We start from the raw sequence: 21,581 nt of genomic DNA on the forward strand, positions 1-21,581 counted from the left end.
ATAATTTAGATCTTGCTCATATACCAGTCGCCACCTTCCCCGTACAAAACTCCAATATATAAACAATAAATATATATTTTTAAAACATGTAATAAACTTAGGTCCATTTTGAAATTAGTGTTTCACCAACTTTATTTAGACAGTAATAATCAATTTTATGTAATAAAAAATAATAATCCATTTTTCACCAGTGCTTACAATCTTAATCTCCTCTGAGTCTACTTTTTTACTCTTGACTCTTGTCCTAAAATCTCAATCCCATCTTTGACCTCTCTTCTGGGGAATACAGTTTTCATGTATTTCATTGCTTTGGTTGCTGTAATGAATGTCATCTATAAATTATGATAAAGATAAAAACGAAGTTGGATGAATTATAGAAGTAGAATACAGAGAAAGGAAAATACGATTAGAGAATATGGATTAGTTGTGTTCTAAATACCTACCTAATTTGTAGTCATGACACTATTATTTTTGTTTCTTCTTTGAAAATTTCCTTAAATTTAATACTGTTTAGTTTTAATTGAGAAATGTTGTTTCTTCTCTGTTTAGAATTGGGTTTTTTTTAATGGAAAATCTTTTTATGGAAATGTTTTTATGGAAAACATTTAAGAATTCTTTCAGAATCTTTTGGATACTCCAAACATGGATGGTAGTTCAAAAGAAAGCACATAGAAGTAAAGCCACAGAAGATACAAACTATTTGGGTTTTTGTAGAAGTCACAAATGAACATGTTTAACATACTTAGTAAATCAGAGAAAGTATTATTTTTTACTATGAAATGTCATATATAAGAGTTAAGAATTCATCTGTTTCTTCATTGAACACTAGAGGGCCGTATGGTACCTTATTGTTGCTTTTAACATGTTTAAATATAGTTAGTAAGTGCTTTTTTCTCTTATACTTTGTGTTCTAGTACACTATTCCTTGCTCAGAATTAGAAGTTAATATTTGGAGTAGTTATGTGCCCTGTCATATAATATGTGAGATACCTAGTGGTGTCTTTTTTTTTTAACCAGCAGCTAGCATATATTCATTTTGCTATTTTAAAACAACAATGCCAACAAAAAGTGAACAAAAAGTGAGCCTTGGGGTGACAGTACATATGTGCCCAGACTTACTGTGCTTTGGGAATATGTGTATGCTTTTTGAAAATTTCTCGAGTATATGCACATAAGTGCATTAAAAACAAAAGTCTTGTCGTTAGTTGCTCTGGGCAGCCTCATCATGGATGTGAGAAAAGAATGTTCTGTCCAGTCCAAGATGCTATCTTTCTTGTTTTGATTTCCTCTTTTGTTAACATAGAACGTAATATTGCAGCATAGAGCCAGATCATCCTGAACTAAAGAATATTTGAGCAGATGATTCTTCTTCCTCAATTTCTTTTAGTTGCTTGGGGTGAAGAAATGAGAAATATAATCTACAATTCCCAAACAGGTGGTGTGAATGAGTGAAGGAAGAGTCATGACTGAGCCAGTAAGATTGCTCAGGCTCTTACGAACCGCAGGGCACATTTGTGCAGGATCCAAAAACACTGACTTTGAGCCACGTTTGATCTCTGGATTACTATTTATCTTTGATAGCTTCTGAAAAAGAAATTCAACATCTTAAGTATAGCCTTGGTTAAATTTTTATTTCCCCCTCAGACGTACTTTAAAGAAAACTGCTCGTTATTAATTTCTATATTATGTTTTGGAGGGAAAATAAGGGCGTTTTCTCTTCAGCTACTATTTATACTTCCCTCTTTGTGAAGGAAGATTAGAATGAACTCAGCAGAAACACATTGTTTATACCTAGAGAAGGGCCTGATCATGTGACAGAGAGAACGTGCAATAATAGTTGAAGACTTCAAAGAACCTTATCTTTTGAGTTTCTCTTCCTTGTATTTGTTAATTTTAATGTCTTAAATTATTTCCTCAGATTAGTTACTATCAATATAATGAAGTGACAAAACTTCGATCTTTAATTCTAAATTACACTGAGGAGTTAGTCCTTTTGAATATTGATGAACTTCTTTTCAACTTAGTCACTGCTATGATAAACAGTATTCTCTAACTGATAAAGTTATATTTTGTATATGTTTGCTTTTTTTGGAATCATTACCATTTTCTGAAAACCGCATTTATTGCTATATTTTTACAGCTAACATTAGCCTAAGTGATTAAACACTGAGCTAGAATTCTGATCTTTTTGCTCAGATAATGAAATTTGCTACTAATAGAATAATTTATTTGGTGAATGTTAAATGGTCAGTAGTGTAAAACGTGGGAAAAAAAACCAGATCAGTATCTGGATATGGTGAAAAACACCTGAACTTCTCCTTGCTAGAGAAGGAGAGGTATTAGATGCTCTTGATGGATTGAAGACATTAAAATCCTGCCTCTGTAACATGTTTCTGGATTTTTTTTTTTTGCGGTACGCGGGCCTCTCACTGTTGTGGCTTCTCCCATTGCGGAGCACAGGCTCTGGACGTGCAGGCTCAGCGGCCATGGCTCACGGGCCCAGCCGCTCAGCTGCACGTGGGATCTTCCCGGCCCGGGGCACGAACCCGTGTCCCCTGCATCGGCAGGCGGACTCTCAACCACTGCGCCACCAGGGAAGCCCTGATCCTAGCTTTTATGGGAGTGGGGAGAGGAAGGCGTGGGGCACAATACTACTGTAAATGCATACAACCACCATAAGGGTGTCATGTTTCCAAAGGTTAATGGGGGAGGGGCAAGTGCAGGCTTGAGGGTATGGGGTATTTCACAAAGGTTTGGGAAAATCTGGTTAGTATGAGTACTAGAAATGTTTCTAGAATACCATTCACCTGTCTTGTAACTAGTTTCCAGCAGTGATTCCTGGACTATGCTGAAATGATTTTCTTCCAGAAAATCTTCTTAATCTCATTTCCCCCATCACAATTTATAGGAGACACAAACCCAAGGCATAGGGGCCAGAAAGGTAATTTAAACGAATGAAATAGACTAAATATAAGACCTGGGGAGCCAAAGCATCTCTAGATAAAGGGGATGACTGAAAATTGGGATACTGATATTACCATATTTTCCAATTTTTCAAAAGTCACTGGAATTCCAGATTTTTCAATGATAATTTCTCAATTTTTTGTATGTTGGCATCCATATTTTTTAAATACATTTCTGTGGGCTGGTTTGACCTATAGACCACCCGTTTCTACTAGACGTTATATGTGGAAGAAGAGTACTGTTCATCACTCATTGCAGAATTAAAATAGTTTGCATCTAGTGCAGATCCATTAAGGGCATTGAGTTGGTTGGAGTGGGAGAGCACCATATGCAGAGCCCATTAAGTGTTTTAGCAGGGACCTACGGACTTTTTGCCTTATGAATTTAATATACTGGTTTTAGGTATTGAACTGCCAAATGAATTAGCCTCGTTTGAAAGAAATATGTATCCTAACTTTCACAAGGAATTTGAGGTGACCTATATATAGGAGAAACACATATAATAAAATAATCAAGTGTACATGAAAATCAGAGCCAGGGAAAATAGTGGAGTAGACTATGAAGACAAGGCCATGAGAAGAAGTAAGGAATGAATTATGATGAGTTGGAGTAAGCTGTTCATAGGTTACAGGTTGGCCACTCATAAGGACCAGTATTCTTTAAAGTGTGACCCATCAGAAATATCTGGAATGCTTACTAAAAGTGCAAGTTGCAGGCTTACACTGCAGAACTACTTAACCAAATCTCTAAGGGTGGGATATGTATTTTTAACAGGCTCCCACATGATTCTAATGTAGACTAAAGTTTGCAGAACATTGGACTGTTAGTCTCTCTGCTTCCTTGTGATAAAATTAAGAGGAGAAAGTGCTGAGTCCTCTCACGAGAAAACATGTCAGTCACACACACACACACACACACACGCACCCCTTTTCCTAACATTATATAAAAGGAATTTCTCACATGGGACTTAATGAGTGATTCAGTAAACGGTGCCCTCAATAAGCATAACGTCTATAACAAATGCATCAATGCTTATAAATACTGGTAAGTAGAGATCGTGATCTCTGAAGTCAGACTGTGTTTTCACAGTCTGTCACTTCATGGCACTTTGACCTTGGGCAAACTGTTAACTGCTGTTATATAGTTATTTTAAGGATGATAGTAGTATCATAATAACACAGTATTATTGAGAGGATTCAATTAGATAATGTTTGTAAAGTACTTAGAAAGTAACTGGCAGATAGTTAAGTCCTTAACAAGTGTTAAGTATTATATTTTGTAAGATTTATTGTAGTGTTAAAAGACTATGCTAAAGCTAGCTTAACGAACTAGTCCAGGCTAGATAGTGCTATGCAAAATGTTTTTGGTTTCAAAGATCAACTCTCTTAGGTGGGTTGAAACTATTCCACTAATTTTTGCCTGAATTATTTTGACTTTTAGAGTAGTGTTCAGCTGTTTGGTACTGTAAATTTAGTATTTTGTATTTAGTACTAACTGTGAAGCACTTTAGCTCTCTGATGGGTGTTTGTTTTCCTAATTGATTGTTAATGTTGAACCTAGAAGGAATTTGAAAGAAAACCTAAAAGTACATTTGGTATTCTTGGGGCTTTGATTCCTCACATGAGGACTAGTTCTATTCTATAATGTTAGTTCTTGAACTGAATAGCTGGGGAGCTGGGATATATGCAAGGGAAAATTCTCTTTGGTACTTCTGTAGAAATTCTAGAATTACAGCTTGATACTATAGGAAATACCTACATTTTCATAATTAAGAGAGTATTGTAAACAAATAAAAGCCATCTTTACAAATGGAAGAATAGTTTCAGTCAAGTTAAAATGATCTCTACTTAGGATATATTTTAGGGAACACATTTTGTAAAATGTTGGTATAAGCTACTGGATGTATCTGATGTTCAATATTAACTCAATTGCTCCTAATACTAAGAATTATTGTCAGAGTAGCACCTTGCATATAAACCTTAACCTCTAATTATATGAAATGTAAATAGAAGAATGATGATTATTTTCATAGATCACCAGGGCTAAAAATAATGTATAAGATTGGGGGGGGCGTCCAGAAAAGGATTTATTTTGTTGAAATGTACCATGTTCTTCTGTTCAGTGGTCTTTGCTGATGGTAGTATTAAAAGGTAGCTTCTGTGCTTTAGAGTAGCAATTGCTTTTAGAAGATACTTTACTTTCAAAGTGAAAAATGCTTTTTTTCTGTGTTTCTGGTTGGTCTTAAATGACAATTTCTGGTTATTGAAATCAGATGCAAATGAGAAATGGAAGTACGAAGAAAATACTGGTGAATTTGGGAGCTAAGTGCCAAGAGTCATTCATTTGCTTAGCTATAGGTGTTGGTTTTATACGTCAACATTATAAATTTAATTGTTAAGAATGAATTGTTTGTACTTTACCGATATACTGCCATCTGTCTTACGGTCTAATGAGTGAAAACATTACATATGCTGAGGTGCATCTGTAATGTTTATCACTTAAATTTTCAGTTTTCTGATTTGTTTCTTATTTCACTCTGTCAACAGGTATAGAAAAGAAGATTAAAACATTTAGAATCATTATTCTATGTCATTTAGATATCAGTAATCTTATATTTAATCTTTATTATATTTTTATGCTTCTTTACTCCAGAGAAGAACAGAGCAGAGATTGCAAACTAGTGTCTTATATAGTGTTTTGTTTTTTTTAACGAATTTAAATATGTTGCGAACACTTAAAAATCTGGAGAGTTCACATAAAAATATTGATTCTTCACCTTCTTTTGCAAATGTGGACTGTCTGTCCTTACTGGGTTCCCGTGCTTACATGACAACAATCAACGGCACCTTTTAAATGGCCTTTCCAGGCCTTAAACCTGACCTGTTTTTCTCCTTTATTTTACCTGAGTGCTCCTCTAGTCATTTGAGTTTGCTTAGAATGACGACAAAAGCATGACTGTAGGAAATGCAAAAGTAAGTTGATTTTTTCTTTATTTGTCACATGTCAAACTAGTTTGGATGAAGATCCAAGTCGAAGTAATATGTAACCGTTTGTCAAGTTTATTATTAAAATAGAGATTTGCTAAACACCACATTTCTAATGGGTATTATCAAGGTGGGAATTTGTCACCAAAGCTTTTACCAACCTCCAAATACCTACTCGTTTGCATTTTCATTCTAGCTCACCTGTTATCTTTCCCATTCTTGTTAAATTTTGAAGTTAAAACTCTACTAGGATGACTGTTCATATTACAACAGTAAACCAGTGTTCTTGGAGCTTCTTATTTTGGAAGATGTTTCAGTTATCTATTGCCACCTAACTGTCACCCCAAAGATTTATGATTATAACAAGCAACAATTATTTTATTATTTCTCATTGTTCTTGTAGGTTATGAATTTAGGAAGGGCTCACTTGAGCATTGTTGATTTGGGGTTGCAGTCAGATGGTGGCTGGAGGTGGAATACCAGGGGGCTAGAACAGCTAGCTGGGATCTAGCCAAAAATCTCCTCTTCATATAGTCTCAGGACTTACCCAGATATGGTCTTTTTACCCGGGTTAGTTTGGGCTTCTTCATGGCATGGTGACCTCAGGGCAATCAGACTACTTACAACAGAGCTACCATGTGAGTATTCCAACAAGCAAGATGGAAATGGAATCTCTTTTGTATGACTTAGCCTAGGAAATCGCATTCTGTCTTGGTTGAAACAGACTCACCTCTCAGTGGAAGGAGTGTTGCAGTACATTGTAAGAAGAGCATGCGAAGATGTGGGATATTGCTGTGACCATCTTTGAGACACACAGTGTACTATAGAAGGTCATAATATCTTTGCTTTTAGAAGTTTTTGTTTTTCGTTTGTACTTCATAAAAATCAGGCTCATTAAAACAGATTTCATATATAATATATGTATCTTATGTAATTCCTTAAAATGTAGACTAATGATACCTCACAGTCTTGTCATGATATTTAAGTGAAAGAAAGCATGATCTACTAGGAACTCTGTCAGTCTTTTATCCTTCCCTCATATCATTGTACCAATCTGAAATAATATGTATTTTTTCTAAGTCCTGTAGCTGCAAACTTCCTTTATATCTCCTATTGATCTCTGATAGTCTCCTACTATCCATAGACTTCCTCCTTCTATCCCAAGATCTTTCTGTTTCAGGCATAATCAAGAATTATAGGGATTGAGTTTTGTTTTTTCTTTGTTTCTAATGTTTCTTGATAAACAGTGTTTTATTTATTGGAAAGAATGAAAACTTGGACTGTCAGTTTAATTTAAACTTCAGTCGATGTTTATCAGACGATGTATTTTGTTGAATATGTAATTTTTTAATTAGTTGTCTGCATTGGGTGTTAGCTGAAGCACGTGGGATCTTTTGTTGTGGCATGCAGGCTCTTCATTGCAACGCATGGGCTTCTCTCTAGTTGTGTGTGGGCTCCAGAGCACATGGGCTCAGTAGTTGTGGCATGCAGCCTCTCTAGTTGTGGTGCACAGTCTCTTTAGTTGCGGTGCATGGGCTCTCTAGTTGTGGTGCATGGGCTCTCCAGTCATGGTGTTCAGGCTCAGTAGTTGCGGCACGCAGGCTCACTAGTTGTGGCACATGAGCTCTAGAGTGCGCAGGCTTAGTTGCCCTGCAACATGTGGGATCTTAGTTCCCCAACCAGGGATCGAACCCACGTCCCCTGCATTGGAAGGTGGATTCTTAACCACTGGAGCACCAGGGAAGTCCCTGAATATATAATTTTGACAATGTAAAAAGGCCAGTGGTGTCAACTGTCAGCCCATCCAAGAATGAGACCCTAAATATATATTTTCTATAGCTTAATTCTATATTAAAGTATTTTCTATGCTTAAAGTAACTCTATACTTAAATTTGATGCTGAAGTGAATATTGACAAATGAATATTTATAATGAAGAAATTATTCAGTGAATATTGTTAAGACTCATATGTTTTAATAGCATGTTATTGAAAATTATACAATTGAAGTCGTGGAACTATGTTCACCTCACTCATAATTGATTTTTACTTATAATTGCATCAAAAACTCAACAGCGTAGGGGATATAATTATCTCCACGCCTCCTTACTGTTTTACTTTCTTAAATTGTTAACACTGTCAAGTATCTTACATGTCCATTTATTTTTCATAGGATACATTCCTACAGTGTGTTAAGCCATCAATTTGGTGAACTTCCTGCGTTATAGCTTAGTTTAATTTTTTTTAAGTGCAGAAAGAAACCACCTACATTACTTACTGTGCTTTAAAGGAATTAATAGTATTATGTCCCTACTTATTACTCCCTGGCCTATAACACTTTTCAGAATTTTTACAAGAGAGATAAATGATTGATAAATTGTATTTAGTTTAACTGAAAGGTTAATGAAACTTTTATGCTTAAACTTGTTCATAAAAGTAACAAATCATAAACCTTAAAAAACTGATATTAAAGAAGTTTTTGTCCTCTTTGTTGCACTTAAATTTTATTTTGAGAATTGTAGAAAATTAAGTTGCTTTTAAATCACTCTGTCATCACATGAGGCTTTTGCATGATTGAAATACCTGTAATTACTATGTCATTTTTGTCATTGTTGACTTAAAGGTGTAACTATAATAATCATCTGCTAAATTCTTGGAGAGCAGCTGTATAAGACCGATTTAACAGCTGGGGTAACCCAGCACAGACTGTAAGAGTTAAACTTAATCTTGAGGCAAGTTATGTTATGGTCGTTGAGGACTTCATACTGGGCATTTCTGAAATACTTAAAAAATTCAATCCAATAATTGGATTTTTGTTTTATCACAAATATTTCTTTAAATGTTTAATGAAAGAGTGAGGAAAAGTATCATTTTGATATTAACAACTAAAGTTTTCAGACAAAATATGGGAATAAAATCCAAAGTTTACTCATTAAAAAAAATCAGATATACTCTGAATGTCACTGTTCATGCCACCATGGTAAATAGGAAAGGAAAAATACGTTAAAAATATTATGGAATAATATGGAATCAGAAAAATTCTAAGATCCTTATCTTGAATTTCATCTTTTAAAATCATGTTTTAAAAAATCATTTATGCCTGTAACTTTTTTCCATTGAAAATGTTTTCTTATTGTTATGCAACATTAATATATATTCACAACACAAGGATAGATGCCTGTTTTTAGAAGCTATACACAGAAATGAATTGAAGCAGTGAATTTTATTTGGATATATTTTGTAAAACTGTAACTACTTACTAAACTACAATAAAGGAAGGCTCACCAAATTGACAGTCCAACACATTACAAGAAGGTGCTATACTCGTTGCTATTAGAACTGCAGTATATATATTCTTAAAGCTGTAAGGGACTTCATTCTTAATCATTTTGTCCAACCTCCTCATTCCTCATTCTAGAAATCTGAAATCTGAGACAGCTTAAGAGACTTACCTAAGGTCACTGGTTAGTGGTAGAGCTGAAAGTAGAACTTAAAGTTCACCCTATATTTTTTGTATACTGGTAAGTTTACCTGGAGTATTAATTTCAGGTAATTTGGATGAAAGTTGATTGAGGCAATAATTAAGAGTAATTTGATTGTAAATGAATTTAGTTGTAAATAAGTCAGTAAATAGTTGGTGTTTTTTGAGTCATGGAATTTCTAGTGCACTATGCAATGGTGTCGTCATATTTAATTTTTCAGGACTTTTTTGGGTTTTTTTTATAGTCTTTACCTTGTAACTTTATTTTCAGCCAATTTAAAAAAATTAACTGGAATTTTCCAGCAGAATTTGGAAATAACCTAAATGTCCAGCAATCAGACCTTGATTATACAAATCAAAGCAGTTCCAATACTATATAAAACCTGATATTGTAACATTCTTATTTTGAAAATGCTACACATATATGTATATATGTAATGCTTTTATTTTGCAAATGTCTAATTACCAGGTCACATTTTTATAACACTTATATAAACTGTATGTGCTGCTTTAGAATCCAAGCTAATTTCTCTTACGTCCTTAGGGGCTACATGTACTCAGGGGCTACACTAAGTCCCTGGATAAAGAAAATTAGCAAGGAAGTACAGTAATAAGTTATGACTCATTAAATGTTTACATGAATATAATATCTTAAATGCATTATAATTAGATGTTGTAATCTTTCTTAGGAACACTTTGAGCATTTAAATGTTTCAGAATTTTTTAAGGAAATGTTTTGAATGTGATTTTAATTTTTATAAAACATTTCTGTTCGTTTGACTTATGCCTTTTATGAATAATAAAACTTAAAGAGGAATGCCATATATTTAAATTTTTCCTTCATAGTAAATTTAATTGTGTTTTTAGTTTCTACAATTAAAGTACAATATGTTATTTGGATTTTTTTTTTTGCAATTGTTTTTTGGTTTTTTGCAGTTGTTTCTAATACAAGCTTGACTGTTCATCATTAAGCAAAGAACTTAATTTCTTGATTCATCATCATTTTTCTCTGTTTTTAAATTGTTCTATCTTTGTACATGAATTGCTTAGACTAGGGAGATAACTTTTAACGCTCTGGTATCTAAGGTGTTAGGAAAGACTAAAAACAATGACTTCGATACAGAGAATAATCTGTTTCACTCTATATCCCAGAATAAATGAGTATGCTCTTTATAATACCGTATTTTCATCTCAAAAGGATATTGATTCTGATTTATTTCACTTTAGGAGTGGTGTTAATTTTTAGAATCTGGAATTCTTTTGTTTCTACAGAAGAGTAAGTCACTTGTTGCTTTAATTCACAGAAGTAATAAATAATACTGAATTTAAATGGTGTATGCTGATAGTCTCCCTGTCAAAATTTTTTGATGTGAGACTGAAAACTTTTGGTTAAAATCATAAATACTTGTAGGTAAACTTGTATCTTCCAAGCGATTTGTTTTAGCTGATTCAAAAATAGTTTATGAAAAACAGAAAATCTTTATGCTGCTTATATGATGTGGCCTTTGATCTGGAGCAGTTAAATCCTGGCCTTCTGTATAATAATGAATGTAAGAAATGGTAGAAATCCAGAATAAACTACTATAAATCTTTTTGTCATTGTTGTAAGAGAATTGGAGTGTATGGAACTGTAATACATTTTAGAAATACTGTATTGGTGATATTTTGTTACATGTAACATTTATATATAATCATCTTTGACTAATACAAACTTTTATTTATTTATTTATTTGGCGGTTCGCGGGCCTCTCACTGTTGTGGCCTCTCCCATTGCGGAGTACAGGCTCCGGACACGCAGGCTCAGCGGCCATGGCTCACGGGCCCAGCCGCTCCGCGGCATGTGGGATCTTCCCGGGCCGGGGCACGAACCCGTGTCGCCTGCATCGGCAGGCAGACTCTCAACCACTGCGCCACCAGGGAAGCCCTACAAACTTTTAGAAGAAAGAAAAATCAGACAGTGATAAACAGGCAAAATATCTTGTATAGAGATCTTCTCTTTATCACAAGTTCCCCATTGTTGAGTTCTTCTTGGATGGATAGTGATACCTGAAGTCTTAAAATGCCAAGGCACAACTACTAAGATGCTACAGCTTAACTTTTAGATAAAAATCGTGACAGAATTTAGGAAGTCTTTCTAAAACTTGTAGATGATTGTGTTTTAAAATATTGTACTCCAAAGTTATTATAGGTGGATTTTGCATCTTTGCTTGCTTTCTTAGTGATTTTTAAGATTGAAATGTAATCTGCAAAGCTCTACGTGATTTTTTTTTTATCCTAGTAGTAGTAGTAATGGCAGCTAACAGTATTGAGCACTTACTAAATGTGAAGCATTGTTCTTTGTGTTTCACTTATATTAACCGTTGTAATCCTCATAACTGTCCTATGAGGTAGGTTCTATATAGATGAAATTGAGGCACAGAGGCATTGATTTAAGGACATACCACTAATAAGTGGTAGAACCAGGCTTTGAACTATGGCCGTTTGACTCCAGCATATATATTCCTACCTACTGTATTATACTCCCATAATATTTATTGATATCATCTTAAAAAGAGCTTGTCTATTTTGAAAAGTCTCAGTTTGGGTGGGGGGGCGTTAATAATTAAGACTATCTTAAATGCTTTTAAAAGGATCATTGAAACCAAGACTTTATTTTTTCTTGAACGTGTGGAACTAGCTGCATTTTAAAATATTAGCAATTGAGGTTCTCCTACCCATTGTCTTCAGCTTCTCTCACTGACTAGGGTTTTCTTCTGTATTTGAAGATTTTGTAGTTTGAATGTTTCCATGCTGATTTAGAGCATTGCTTTAGAAGTACTATTAACTTGAATCCTCAGAAAAAAGATGGAACTCGGTAGTTTGGAAATTAGTACTCACTTTGCTCAATCACTAATAATGTCTCTTTCACAAAAGTATATTGTTAAAGACACATAATTTGATTTAGCGTTTGCTTGAGTTGCAGTGCTCTGTACTATCCAGTTGAGGGCAGCTACTTACCAATTTAAAAAATGAGTTGAATTAGAATGTCACCACTTTGTATTTACCAAAACTTGGTATCTAGTGTAAAACACAACATTTAATATACAAGACTGCTTTAATTTTCACTCCTATTTTTACCATAAATAATTTCTTAAAAATGAAAAACTAGTTTTACTTCATGGTAATTTCTGCCCTTTCATAAGTATTTTATGTGTATTTTAATTTTCCTAATCCAAATTCTTTTCAATTCCAATCTCCTCCCCCTCCCTTGCTTTAGGATCAGACTCCAAGAAGATTAGAGAGGTTCATATCATCCTTATCTTCAAACTACCTACATGTAAATACATGTGATTATAAATTTCAATATAAAAGTGAAAACTAATTTTCAGTATGGTGATCTTTATTAAGTGAAAGTCAAAATTGGAGTTGATCTGTTTGATTCATTTTTCTCTGCAGAATATGTTAAATTTGTGGAATGAAGTACTCTTCTAATTTTTCTGGATTGAAATAACACATAGTTTAAATTACATCTTCTGTGTGGTATCAAGAAATGAATTTTGGGGGTTAATTAACTATCTGATTCAAAGATATCACTGAGACAGAATTTTTTTGAGAATAAAGAATGTCTACCTGAAACTATATGTAATACTAACAAAGTGACCCTGATAGTAACTTGGAGAGGGGGCATTCCACGGGAGCTGCCTCAACAAAGAGATTTTTCTAATAAGGAGAAACAGACACAATATGACTGAAGGTTATGTTATACAAAAAAAAAAAAAAAAATTAGACTTGTGTTAAGGAATAAAGTGAGCACCAGAGGAGATGCTGAGATTAGAATGAGGCTAGAGACATTCATTCTGCAAGGTAGTAAGTAGTCTAGTGGGGCCGTAGACATCCTTATCTCAGGTATCAGTCTCACCTTGTTGTACCATATCAACTTAACAGATTTCCAGTACCCTCTCTCCTATCCCTAGATCTCTGTTGGGTTTTTTCAGTGGTTATGGTTGTATTCTTAGTCATTTGCTTTTTTACTAAAACAATTTTTGTATTGTGATTAAATACCCATAACATAAAATTTACCATTTTAACCATGTTTAAGTGTACAATTCAGTAGCATTAAGTACATTCACAGTGTTGTGCAGCCGTTACCACTGTCCATGTCCAGAAGTTTTTATCTTTTCCAGCAAAAATTCGGTACCCATTAAACACTAACACCTCATTCATTTCTCCCCCGAGCTCCTGGCAACCACCATTCTACTTTCTATCTATAAATTTAACTACTCTAGGGACCTCAGATAAGTGGAATCATACAATATATATCCTTTTTTGACTGACTTATTTCACTTAGCATTATATCTTCAAGGTTCATCCATGTTGTGTCAGAATCTTCTTCCTTTTTAGGCTGAATAATATTCCGTTGTATGTGTATGTACCACATTTTTTTACCCATTCATCCATTATTGGTTACTTAGGTTGTCTCCACCTCTAGGCTGTTGTGAATAATGCTGCTATGAACATGGTTGTACAAATATCTGTGTGAGCCCTGCTTTCAATTCTTTGGGGGTGTATATCCAAAAGTGGAATTGCTGGATCACATAGTAATATTTTGAGGACTTTCCATATTTTCCACAGTAGCTCTGTCCATTTTACGTTCTTACCAACAGTACACAAGGGTTCCAGTTTCTCCACATCGTTGCCAACACATATTTGTGTGTGTCTGTGTTTAAATAATAGCTGTAATAATGGGTGTACAGTGTGGTTCTGGTTTTGATTTGCATTTCCCTAATTATTAGTGAAATTGAGCATCTTTACATGTACTTATTGATCGTTTACATATCTACTTTGGAGGAATTCAGTTTTTTACTTTCGTGTCACTAAAAATTTCTTCTCTGCTTAATGATTTTGCATTTTCAACTACATTTTAAATTGTGGTATCAGAGAAAGGTGTACTTTAAGAAAGTAGCATCATGGTAGGACTAGGGGGTATTTCTTGTGTGTGGATTGACTTCCCAGCAACCCACTTCGTGTATTCAGTAAGACAGATCTCACCAAAGTCAAAGAAGAGACCACCCATTTCTGACATTCTCCTTTTTAACTCTCTCCATATCCATTCTAAATTCCCACTTATAAAAATCCATAAAAGCAGGTGGAAGGAGAGATAAGTGAGATGACTGGCTGTTGGAAGAAAAAACAGAATGGAAGGAGAGAACAAACATTAGCTGAGCATTGTGAATGGATAGTTCACTTCTATTATCTATCTATTAAAACTACTATCAATTCTCACACTAGGCTTTTTTTAAATCATCATAATGTTCTAGTTCCTGGGCTTGGAAATGAAATGTAGCATAAAGATTAATTAGCATGGCATAAGTAGTTAATTTAGGGAAATATTTGAGATCATTCCGAAAAAGTGAGTTTGGGGCCACTTTGAGGAGAGTCTTCATCTCCAAACTTTATCTTAGGCTTTGGGGAACCATTGGAAGTTCTTGAGGAGTGTATTGTACACCACATTCCGTCTCCATGTTTTAGGAAGATGTATCTGACTAGGGTATGTTAAAGAAATGAAGCCCTAAGGATTTATGATGAACTGGTTAGTTATTATTCATTTTACTTTAATTACTTCCCAACACAGGTTACATTTATAAATACTTGGGTTTCTAAATATATTTAATCAGTCACATTACTGTTATACTTTCAAGTGGAATCCCTAAGTGTTTCAGAATTATAGAGATTGAACTGAAATTTGCAAACAACTAAAATGTCTTCTGGTAAAATTAACCTGCAGTGCATATTAATAGCTATTGAGAGCCTCAGTTGATTTAATGTCTTAGTTTGAGATAAAGACTGGTACATATGGAAGAGGAAAAGAGAGCATGCTTAAGACAAACACTTGAAGGATATAGTGCTTATTCTGAATATATCTAAGATAGAACAAATATATGTTTGTCTTTTTTGAGCATGCATAAATGCTGTCCTTAAATTTGAAGCACGATTCGAAACACTCCTAAAATATTAATGCTGATATTTGGGTAAGGAAGACTTAATAAATATTTAAGAGAAAATACAATGTTTATCTTTTGGATTTTTGTAAAGACAAGTTTACTTTCACTTTCTAGGGAATACCTAGGTTAGTCACTGGAGAAGTTTCCAAAGGGACCCTGTAGCACAGCCCTGCTTCGGTTGTCTTCGCATTACTGACTTTGTATGGGAGGTGCACCAGCTGTTTGACTGGCAGGAGCAGGAGCTTTCACTTCAGTAGTTTATAACTCCTGGCTATTCTAGGATAGCTTGCACTTCACCAAGCCTCAGACAGGTCAGGACATTTGGTAGGAGAAGGTTGAAAGACAAAAGCAGCAGGCCTTGGGTTCTCAGCCTTTTTTTTAAATTAGAAAGTTATATTTTAATTCGGTGGTTAGAGTTTTTAGTAATGTGCCTGTATTACATGTAGAGAGTATTCATCAGCCAAGAGGAGTTTTAAAATGTCAAAACCGGGAAAAGCTACTCTAAACCATGGCTTGGTTCCTGTTGATCTTAAAAATGCAAAAGAGCCTCTACCACATCAAACCATGATGAAGATATTTAGCATTAGCATCATTGCCCAAGGCCTCCCCTTTTGTCGAAGACGGGTAAGTCTCACACATTTGAAAAATAGGAATATTTATTTAAATGAACTACTTCTGCCTCTTTTGGTGAAGAAATGGTTCAAATTTCAATTGGTATTTATAACTAAAACTATCAGTGCATTATGTAGCCAGTGAAAACTTCTGTAAGTGATAGTTTTAATAGTGTGATAGAGAGCCTCGAGGGCAAGGTTACCTAATTCACCGGTTTGTGTCTCTCATTTATTTTTATGGTATTAGAATTCTTTAAACTTACTTAAACTTGGTAAATTTAAAAAGTATGTTTTGAAATATGTCGGCAAATACTAACACCCCAAATTTGTCGTTTTTATTTTGTGGGAAAAGTAAAAAGCTGGTGGTATGGTCCATATACATGATAATTAAAGCATTTAGCTCTCTTAAAGAGTTTATCTGCCAATTTAAGCTAGATTGTTTTTAAATCACTATTTCTTAAATTCAGACCTAACATAATAGAGACGTTACTTTTTGCTGTTATATGAAATAAAAATAGCATGCTATTGTGTGGCAGTTACGATACAGTTTATATATAGACAATTCTGAACTAATATTTTGTAGAACTTGTGCTAATCTATAATCAGGTTATGATCTATTGGATGTTTTTTGGGATTACATTCTCCTCCTCGCCAGATTTTGACCCTGTTAGTATTAACAGTTTTGTTGTATTTTCTGTGTTACTTGGTATTACCATTTTGAATTATTAACTAGAGTGATATATTTTTAGATCTAAAGTATGTTTAGTATCCCGAACACATTAAACCAAAAAATACCTGTTGGAGATTCATTGAGTGTTTTTATATATCAGTGCTATTAGTGTTTTAGTTCCTTTTACCAGCTCCCCCCACACCCCGCTTTTTTTTTTTTTTTTTCACTAAAAGGGAAACATTCTATTAAACAAGTAGGTTAACTTAACAACACCTGAAAAATATTTTTCCTCTTTAGTGAACAGAATCTTCTATTTGCTTGGACTTAAATAGCCTTTGTAAAAATATGTTTTCTAATTACCTTAGTTCTTTTTGAATTGTTTCTACTTCTACTCCAATAAATGGTAGCCATGTTGAAAAACATTTTGAGTAAGTTTTAAATGTAATACAGTTTAAACATTGAAAATAGAATATAAATATCTCTGTCACCCACTTACTTTCTTCTTAACTATATTTTCAGAAAGTGTGTCTTTTGTTTTGTCTTCTGTCACTTTTATAACTTCTGAATGAGGTCACTGCTCTGATTTAAACATTTACACAGAGGCCTCTAGTAGCTTTAAGGTCATTAATAAACTAATTTATTATTTTAATACTTCTGTAAAAAAATACCAATACAAGTAAACTTTCAAATTAAGGAGAAGAAGTGTGAGTTTTTAAAATTAAGGGGTTAAGATCTTAAAAAGATAATTTTGTTCTTGTTGAATATTTCTAATAAACTTAAGTACAGTTTATAGCAGATTATTCATTATGTCACACTGTATGTTTTCTATCTGTATCTTCTTTACAAGTGCATGAAACTTAAAAGGCTCAGGAGCAGGTTCTCTAAGAAAAATTAATAGAGAACTTAAGGGCTTTCCTTGCAGGTTTCCTAGGGTCACTATTCAGTTTGACTTTTCTAGGTTACTGTTATGATAAATTATAGCCTGGCATTTGTAATTATAGACGAGGACTAAATTCAAAAAATAAAATTCAAACTATAACATAGTTCTAGTTTGGGGGAAGATAGATAACAAAATTAACACATTCAGTTTTAGACTGCCTGCCAATAATTTACTATTGTATAACTCATTGACTCTGACTACTAGAAATATTAGAGGGATCGTGTAATTATAACTTCTCCCCTCCTTTTTGCAACTGGTTAATTTAGGTAGCTTTAAATTGATTCACATGTTCTTTGTTGTTTTAACTTACTAACTTTCCCTTGGTAATGTTAATGATAGATACTTTTTTCGGGCCTCTCACTGTTGTGGCCTCTCCCATTGCGGAGCACAGGCTCCGGACGCGCAGGCTCAGCGGCCGTGGCTTACGGGCCCAGCCGCTCCGCGGCATGTGGGATATTCCCGGACCGGGGCACGAACCCATGTCCCCTGCATCGGCAGGTGGACTCTCAACCACTGCGCCACCAGGGAAGCCCTTTAATATATTTCTTATCAAAGATTTTAAAAAGACTTTTGGTGTGATATGTAATTAATCACATTGTGTATCTAACATCCAGTATATCTTTTCCATTAGGTATGTTTAGCCTCTTTCAATCAGATTGTTATACACTGACAACAAGTGTACAGACCTCTCTATTTTGTAGGCCATTTTTATCCTTCCAAGTAGTGAGCTAATGTATAGTGAACTCTTACAAGACTGTATGTAGTCTTGGCCTATTAAAAGTTGAAAAACATGTTATTGCGCCTCCATCCATCATAGGTGTTGATCCATTTAATGTTTGCACAGTAAAATAATTTTGAAAATTGTGAAAAATTCTTTAAAATAGTTATCATAACTACAGCTTCAATTTATAGCTCTCGAAATGTTTTCAGGAAATTTATTTACCTCATTATTAAATACTATTAGTAATGATAGTCTAATTTATTATTATGTAAATTATTCTAGCTCCTCATCAGAGATACTTTGGACTTAATACTAACGACAGTAAAGAAATAGCAATCTAGCTATTAACCAGTTACTGTCAATCAAAGTGTTTTTAGTATTTAGGTCCTCATAGTTCATATAAGTCCTACAGGTAATTCTTAGCATCAGGAATATTTGAGAATATTACTTGAGTATATAACTTTTTATTCTAAAAGAACTGATCGTCCTTTAAAGGAAGAGAATATTTACAGGAAAAACTTACTTAGTCTATAAAATCACTGGAAAATTGTTTTTCTTTGAAATTGGAATACCTAGTTATGGGAATACTGTATTTCCTAAATCCTAAGATACATTATTTTTCTACATTTTAAACATATGTAAAATTAGTATACGTCTGGATGGAATTTCATAGCTTAGCTGGCAGCATTTTTTTCTTTCTAGTGATAAGAGAAATAATATCTTACAATTAATAATAGTATATTGAAAGAAAAGTCATTAAAATGTTTATATTTCATTTATTAACTCGTTTTTGTTTGGAGACTTTCAAGCATTGACAATATTCTCATAAAGTTATTCTTCAATGTTACTATTTTGGTAGAAATTTCCAAAAGACATGCAATTGGTTATGTATATAGGGCTTTTAAAGATATCTGGTTGACTGTGTTGGTTTATAGAAGGAAAATGTTTTTAGAGTGCCTTTATATTCTTGGGTTTGAACCGATTGTGTAGCATAAGCATCAGCAACAGAGCTAAGAAAATGGGGTAGAGCTGCTGGTGGGAGCAGCAGGGAGGCGAGGTGGGAGCAACGTGGTACAAGGACTTGTTCACCTGAAACCCAAGAGCTCAGGCAACAATGAAATGTATGACTAGATTTCTGATAGTTGAAAACAATTTTGTACTGGTTATATTCCATATCCAGTTCTGTTTAAAGTACCATATTTAAAATAATCTTTCTTTAAAGTGAAAAAGGAAATAAAATTGAAATAGAATATTTGAGTCATTTGAGAAAATATTTGAGTTAATATCACTCCTGTGTATTTTTATCTTTGAGGGTTAGCTTAAGTCAGGGGTCCACAAACTTTTTCTGCAAAGGGCCAGCAGCTATTTTATACTTCGTGGACCAGATAGTCACTGTTAGAACTATTCAGCTCTGCCATTGTAGCATGAAAGCAGATGTAGGCAATACTTAAAGGAGTAGTTGAATGAGCATGATTGTGTTTTAGTAAAACTTTATTTACGAGACAGTGAAATACAGATTTTTATGATTACAGTAATACTATAGTAAATCTTCTTGTGCTTGAATATGTTTCAGCTAACAGTAAATTTTTAGAAAGAGATTGTTAGAGCCATGACGTTTCATTTTCTTTAAAAACCCTCATTCTCTCTTCTAATTCTTTTGTAGCTATATAGAGAAAAAATTTTATGTGTATAATCACTAGAATTTTAACATACTGCTCTTTTTCTGTTTTTATTTGTTTTTTTTTTTTTTTTGCGGTATGCGGGCCTCTCCCGTTGCGGAGCACAGGCTCCGGACATGCAGGTTCAGTGGCTGTGGCTCACAGGCCCAGCTGCTCCACAGCATGTGGGATCCTCCTGGACCGGGGCACGAACCCGTGTCCCCTGCATCGGCGGGCGGACTCTCAACCACTGCACCGCTGGGGAAGCCCAACATACAGCTTTTTAATTTTCCTTCTCGATGTACAGTAGTAGCATAATAATGCTATTAATAATTGCTCTTATTTTAAAAGGACCTACTATATATTCTAGGCATTGTCCAGCTATTTTTTATATTTTAAATAATTCTTAAATGATTTAAACGTTTGTTAAGTACGGTAAGTTAGGTATTATCTCCATTCAGTAGACTAGAAAGCTGAGGCTCAAACAAGTTACCTCTCCCCAGTTTTCTTGGTAAATAGTAAAGCTGGTATTTAACTTCAGGACTCTAATGCTGCAGGTAGTAGCCATTCTCTTTCTACTGTGTTTTGTGACCTTTTCTTATGAACTTAACTTTTTTCAACTACTATTATATTCATATTTTGGTGGGTAAACCTGGGAGCCTATCATTGTTGACATTGTTTCTTTGAGAAAATTCAAAGATTCAAATAATTGAACTACAAATAACTTGGTAGCATGTACATTTATAAATTTAGGATTTTTTGTGTAATCTCTTTCAAGATGTTTCATTTGTAAAGTTATCCCACAGATGATGCAATGATTATAGTGATAAAAAACTAGAAATATTCAAACAGTATGCATGTTTGTAGTCTTTCTGTAAGCTGAGGGATGATACCTGTTAAAGAAAAAATCATTCATGAACCTTGTTAAAATCGTAAGACAGATTTTATTCAGGGGGACTGTCATGATATGTATAGGGACTACTACAAGGGGAGTTTGCAGTAGGGGAGATAGATTGGGCTCAACTGTTAATAGAACAAAGAAAAGTGAGAATTTATAGCCAAGGAGCAGCATGGAATTCAGTGGGTAGCTAATTTCTAAGAGGAAGCATCAGGGGTAAAGGGTGGGGGTGCTCTGGTTAAATGAACTTAACCAAAGTGGTCAGAAATCCCCTGGGGGATGGTGGAGGATGGCGAACCCAACAGATATGGAGAGGGTGACCAGGTACCACAGGTGATTGACATCAAGGGTGGGGAATTCTGGTTAGACTGATTTAGCAGGATTCTTGCTAAAATTTGGTTCCTGAGAACATGCCGAAGGACAGGTCCTAGTTGAAAAAGAGCTCAGGAGCCTGACTAGAGTTTTGTTAAGGAGAGAATCGTTGTCATACCTCAGGGTCTGTGTTTGGTAGGAAACAACTCAGAACAGGGTGTCTGACAGATGAACCATCCTCAAACTGCAGTGCAGTACCACTCTCATCAGTTTGTTCATTTAGTACTTTTGACTATGATGACAAAAATTAAAAACAGCATTATACCTCTCTTAGCTTCAGTACTGTCTTGGATTCAAGTTTTTT

The 21,581-nt window shown here is 34.4% G+C and overlaps 1 protein-coding gene across 4 annotated transcripts in view; it reads left to right on the forward strand.

Annotated features, from left to right (window-relative positions):
• Positions 1 to 21,581, forward strand: part of FBXW7 (F-box and WD repeat domain containing 7) — a 205,753-nt gene that overhangs the window by 129,325 nt on the left and 54,847 nt on the right. Inside the window, exon 1 of one of the 4 annotated variants that reach the window (XM_067736662.1) lies at positions 15,719 to 16,031. The exons of the other annotated variants lie outside the window; for them this stretch is intronic. Coding sequence (XP_067592763.1) covers positions 15,885 to 16,031 — 147 coding nt within the window. The 5' untranslated portion in view covers positions 15,719 to 15,884. Of the gene's footprint in view, positions 1 to 15,718; positions 16,032 to 21,581 lie in introns of those variants that run through there. 4 annotated transcript variants of the gene reach the window in all.

Source organism: Pseudorca crassidens, chromosome 4, assembly GCF_039906515.1.
Source record: "Pseudorca crassidens isolate mPseCra1 chromosome 4, mPseCra1.hap1, whole genome shotgun sequence".
Lineage (NCBI taxonomy): Eukaryota > Metazoa > Chordata > Mammalia > Artiodactyla > Delphinidae > Pseudorca > Pseudorca crassidens.